The sequence below is a fragment of the Girardinichthys multiradiatus genome, chromosome 5 (assembly GCF_021462225.1).
Source record: "Girardinichthys multiradiatus isolate DD_20200921_A chromosome 5, DD_fGirMul_XY1, whole genome shotgun sequence".
NCBI classification, from domain to species: Eukaryota; Metazoa; Chordata; class Actinopteri; order Cyprinodontiformes; family Goodeidae; genus Girardinichthys; species Girardinichthys multiradiatus.
In genome coordinates this window covers 52986570-52991845 of record NC_061798.1, presented here as the reverse complement: position 1 = coordinate 52991845, position 5276 = coordinate 52986570, and the positions used below count along the sequence as shown (strand labels likewise).

Sequence of the window (5276 nt, the reverse complement as noted above, 5' to 3'; positions counted from 1 at the left end):
CTGGTCAGGATGACTGAAGGAGAAGGGCAGATATGGTCTTCTAGGTTTCTTGTAGGGTTAAATATAAGTATTATTTGAGATCATATTCCCAGCATATTACAGAACATTCACACTGAAACCAGTTGAACTCAGCACCATGAACAGTCCAGTCACATTTAATCAATAAATCAGGTTTCAATCAAATTTTCTCACAGATCCAACTTCATCATTAGAACCCACCCCGAACAGGTTTTCTCTATTACCCTAAACTGAGCCGTTAACATCGGGTTCTGGCAGATCTCCATTCATTCAGTTTTAAACCCAGTCAGCAGAACTCATCAGAACCTGAAATATTCACTTCAACCGGCAGAGGGCGACGCCGCCTCGAAGATCCGGGACTTCCGGTCAAGAAGAAGAGTCGCCCATGGACCGCAATGTCTGGTTCGACGCTGATACTTCGGGTTCGGTTTCCCTTCTCGTCAGTCAAAGGTCCGGCACCTCTCTGCGCATGCTCCTGGTAGTACAGACAGCGACCAGAGACAAACTATCTGGAAGCGAATCACGTGGTTTACCTGCAGGCTAGCGGGCAGGTGAGCACTTCCGGTCATATTGGTCGCCATCAGGTGAGGAGGTTTGGGCCAGGTGTGTTATTGGTTCGGGGAAGGGGGCCCAGTCCAGGTGTTCTCCAGCATCTCAGGTCCAACACGATGGTTTTATTTCCTTTTCTGGACTTTGCCTTCAGAAGTTCTTCAAACTGTCTGAAAGCCACAAAGTCCAACTGGAGCCTCAGGTCCTCAGATTAGAATCTAGTCGTGTTATCGGTTCTAAAATCTGACAGAGGGTCCGGACCGGACCGGACCGGGCCCGGAGCGGATGGAAGGAGTATTTGTGTGAACTAATATAAATGACATGGAGAAGCTATAACATAAAAAAGGTTTTGTCCTTTAAAGACTTATTCTTCAAATTATTTTACAAATTCATTTTTTTCACAAGCCAGTAGAGAAACTCATGTTCGGTGGGCCGGATTAAAAACCCAAACGGGCCTGGTCTAGATGGTTGGACCTGGACGGTGGAACGAGTTTCTTTTGTTTCTAGATTCAGAGTCTGACTTTAGCCTTTTTGGGGAAATAGTTTTCCACAGGCCAGCCCCTGGACTCCTATTAGCAGCAGGCAGAACATCACAGTACAGCCACAAAATAACGTCACTACCCAGAATACATCACACCATGAAAGGCAGCCTCAGTGGTTCTGACTGCGGACCTCAGTGACCTTCATCTGCGTCCTGAAGGCAGTGGGCCGAGGCATTCCTGTAGGGCTGAGTGGACTCTGGTGGTACTGAGATTGTCATGTGAATGATGCCTTTTTATTGAGTTCAGAAAGGTTGGCTGTGGGCAGACCAGTAATTTTACCAGAACTGCAGGTCATGCATGTGAGTTTAGTCCAGTTTATGACAATGAGCATATTATCAAAGCAGGTAGAGAGGTCCAGTAGGATGGATTGGATGCTGCTTTGGTACGATGATAGGAGGAGACGTTTCGCTTAAAATCCTTTAAATATCATTGTTTGCTTCATTATTTCTGTCTTTTAATTCGATTTTTTAAAATCATTTTGATTTCATTGTGTTTTAATGTTACTTTCTTTATGAAGATTTTTATCTATAAAAGGAGCAATAACAATAAATAAAATGTACTTAATTAAACTCATAAAGACAGGAGCAGCCATGTCTTCTACGGGAAGAGAGCAGGAAGTTATTGCAGCAGTTTCTCAGATGATGCCCTAACCCTTCCAGGAAGGTGTCACGGCGAAACAAATTTAGGGCCAGGTGCAACTTTAATGAAGCGAAAAAGACTGCGAGAACATACGCAGTGATGTTCACGTAAGTCCAGTCCTGGAGAGCTACTGTCCTGCTACTTCTAGATTCATCGCTGCTCCAAATCAGTTGAATCCAATGGCTGAATTACCCCATCGGCGCTCAGTCCTTCAGCTCTGCGGAAGCCTGGTGATGACATATTTATTTCATTCAGGTGTGTTGGAAAAGGGAGGCACCTGAAGGTTGCAGGACTGCAGCTCTGGAGGACTGGACTTGGACAGAGAGTGCTCATTTAAAGATAAGCACTATCAAAAAGAAAACATATGGAGATATTTAGCTGTTTTTACTGAATTTGGACTTCCTGACATCAGCTTGAGTTAAAAATTGAAAACATTTAAACCCAACAGAGCATGGACCAGATCATCCTGGCATTAGTTGGGAGGAGGGTGGGTTGACTGAAATTTGACACCTAAAATCTCCCCTGATGCTTCTCTGCAGACATGTCTGTCCAGCTGGGGTGCTTGTCGTTCCGGGTGCCATACGCCGGTCTGGTTCTGGACGGGGTAAAGACGGTGGAGAGCCGCTGGCGGCCTCTGCTGGCACCTCTGGAGAACCAGACCCTGGCGATCCACATTGCCTGGCGGGACTGGGAGGGGGAAGAGTGGAGGGCAGTGTTGAGTGGTATGTTGGGGATGAATGAGACTCAAATCCAGGAGCTGCTGGACTCTGGGGAGCGGTTCGGTCGCGGCGTGGTTGCAGGTAAGTAATAAACCAAACGTTGGTTGGAGCTTGCAAAATGCCCCTGAAAGTATTACCTGTCTGTTTCTTCATCAGGACTGGTTGATGTGGGCGGGACCTGGCAGTGCCCCGCCTCCTTGCCAGAGGCGGAGCTACGAGATCTGCAGCGATCAGCCGTTATTATTGGTCTGCAGGAGAAACACCTGACCTACCTGTCTAATCCCCGCTGGCTAAAGGAGCCTCTGAAAACACGAGGAAGTCGTGACCTTTGGACCATAGAGATCCCCGCTGAGCTGTTACCATGACGTTCAGTTCAGTGCTACCATGGATGTAGGTCCTGAGGAGCCTGCTTCATCTGTTACCATGGCAATCTAAGCTTTACCTGTCCTTATGATAATGGAAATCTGCAGAGGCCAGGTTTCCTGACAGAGCGCCTCCTCCTGACCAACCGGTTCTGTTAGAAAGGGACTCCATCTGACCGTGTCCATAAACCTGACTGACTTACTGAGATCTGGTTATGGGTAGCTTGGGTGAACCAGGTGATAACCAGTAGAATATAGATTGCAGAGTGGTGGTCTTGTTCTGACAGGTGGTGGAAACGATTGCTCTGCAGTCTGGTTTAAAACATTTTATAGTTTTGATGCTAAATTTCTCACTTCCTGTGTAAAGCTTCAGTTATCACATCATTTCTGTGGAGATTTTACTTAACATTTTTCCGGTTTTCTGTCCAGAAGTTTCAGCCTCATCAACTGAGACTGGATATGTTTCAAGCTAATGTATATTTAATATTACATCTTTGGTGTTTCTCCTTTATAAACATTGCATTGTTCTTCTGTTGCTACCAAATGATTGTAATAACCTCAAGTGGGAGCTGAACATCAGCTTCCTGACCTCTTTTCCAAAATATTCCTTTAATAATATTTCTTCAAATATTATTTCAATAAATAAAGGCAGCTAATTAGACACCGTTGAGAATTAGTCATCCAGAAGGTTGGTTTTATTCAGCAGATCATTATTTAAAACATTATTTTATTAAAATAATATTTAATCTGATCTTACATTGTGAAAGGTTGTCTAAATGTTTGCTGATTATTGTCTAAGTTGGTTCCAAAACTAACTTAACTTAATTTCCAGATTCTTCAAGATAATCCTTGGTTCTCAAACATAAACATTGCATGGTAATGTTGCATCACTCTTTTGGTCATAATTATCAATCATCTTTAATCAACTTGTTTATATTGTACATAGTCCATTAGTCTTCATTATTCTTTCATTCTGCTTGGTAGTTTAGTTGGATTGTTTTAGCATAATAAAGAGTTTGTTGATTGAAATATGTTTGACTTTGAGTTGACTTATTTTTGTTAATAAATTCTTGTATTTTAATAAATTGTGTGAATTTATTCCATATATGTGCAGAGTTTATGTTGTTCAATAATGTCAGAGCTCGTCTCACACCTTTCTATTCTGTCCTAATACCATCACCTTACTGGGCTGGTATTCACAGGACAACCCTTAACAGACCCAAATATTATTTGATAAAATATTAAAATATTAATATTAAATATTAAATAATATATTCAGATTCTTAATCACAACATTAGTGTTATTTATGCTGGTGCTGATGAACCAGAACTACACATCAGGACCTAGATAGACAAATAGAGGCCTATAAGTCACCTTCAGCCTTAAAGTCCTCACAACATCTCCTTCCTCTCCCTGATGATCTCCAGGGTGATGTGGACCACAGATTAACCCAGAAGATGTGAGGCAGTAACACTGACTGCTGGGAACATCTAAACACCGTGGAGACACTCAACGTAAAGCTGCATGATGGATGCATGGGAGCTGCTGGAAGACCTCGCAGATGAGAGAAATAGGAGCGGTCACCAACATCTCCTGGCCCATAATGACTGTGGTGTTAATGTTAGTGTCGTAAAGAACTACAAATGTGGGCAGGAAGGATCTCCTGTAGCGCTCCGTCTTACAGCAGATCTGAAGAAGCCTCTGACTGAAGACACTCTGTTGTTGTAGGACAGTCTCATGAAGAGGATGCTCAGGGTTCTCCATAATGTTCTTCATTTTATGAAGAATCCTTCTTTCTACAATGATCTCCAGAGGTTCCAGAGGAGTCCCCAGAACAGAACCAGACTTCTTTATCATCTAGTTGAGTTTTTTTAAGTCCCTGGTTCTGATGCTGCTTCCCCAGCAGATGATGGAGAAGAGATCACACTCTCCATGTTGATCATCTCCTCTATTTTGGTCACGTTCAAGATGAGATGACTGTTTCCACACCATGCGGTTCACCACCTTCCTGTACTCAGTTTCTTCTCCATCTCTGATCCACCAACGACTGCAGAATCATCAGAGTATTTCTGCAGATGACAGGAGTCTGTCTTGTACTGGAAGTCTGAGGTGTTCAGAGTGAAAAGGAATGGTGAGAGTACAGTCCCCTGTGGTGCTCCTGTGCTGCTGACTACCTGGTTAGACTCACAACCCTTCAGTCTCACAAACTGTGGTCTGTTTGTCAGGTAGTCTTTGATCCAGGAGATTGTTGAGGCCTCCACCTGAGTCTTCTGGAGTTTCTGACAAAGCAAATCAGGTTGGATTGTATTAAATGTTCTGGAGAAATCAAAGAACATGATCCTCACAGTGCTGCTGGCTTTGTCCAGATGACAGTAGGTTTGTTGAAGCAGGTGTTTGATGGCATCTTCAACTTCAACTCCACAGCGATAAGCAAACTGAAGGAGGT

General features: G+C 43.5%; 1 protein-coding gene across 2 annotated transcripts; it reads left to right on the top strand.

Annotated features, from left to right (window-relative positions):
* Positions 1–362: 362 nt before the first annotated feature.
* On the top strand, positions 363–3544 carry zgc:110222 (uncharacterized protein LOC550336 homolog). Of its 2 annotated transcripts, none has more exons than XM_047366059.1 (3): positions 363–602; positions 2288–2548; positions 2624–3544. In XM_047366059.1, exons 2-3 carry the CDS (start codon positions 2290–2292, stop codon positions 2830–2832), a joined length of 468 nt encoding a protein of 155 aa, XP_047222015.1. In that variant the 5' UTR covers positions 363–602; positions 2288–2289; the 3' UTR covers positions 2833–3544. The 2 variants fall into 2 exon arrangements, with proteins under 2 accessions (XP_047222015.1, XP_047222014.1); XM_047366058.1 differs by having other exon boundaries at positions 365–569.
* The last annotated feature ends 1732 nt before the right edge of the window (positions 3545–5276 follow it).

Bases quoted from the DNA above. Each gene is read 5' to 3' on its own strand.
- zgc:110222 (XM_047366059.1), top strand. From the start codon at position 2,290: ATGTCTGTCCAGCTGGGGTGCTTGTCGTTCCGGGTGCCATACGCCGGT. The intron at 2,549-2,623 runs GTAAGTAATAAA...TTTCTTCATCAG, and splicing joins CGGTCGCGGCGTGGTTGCAG to GACTGGTTGATGTGGGCGGG.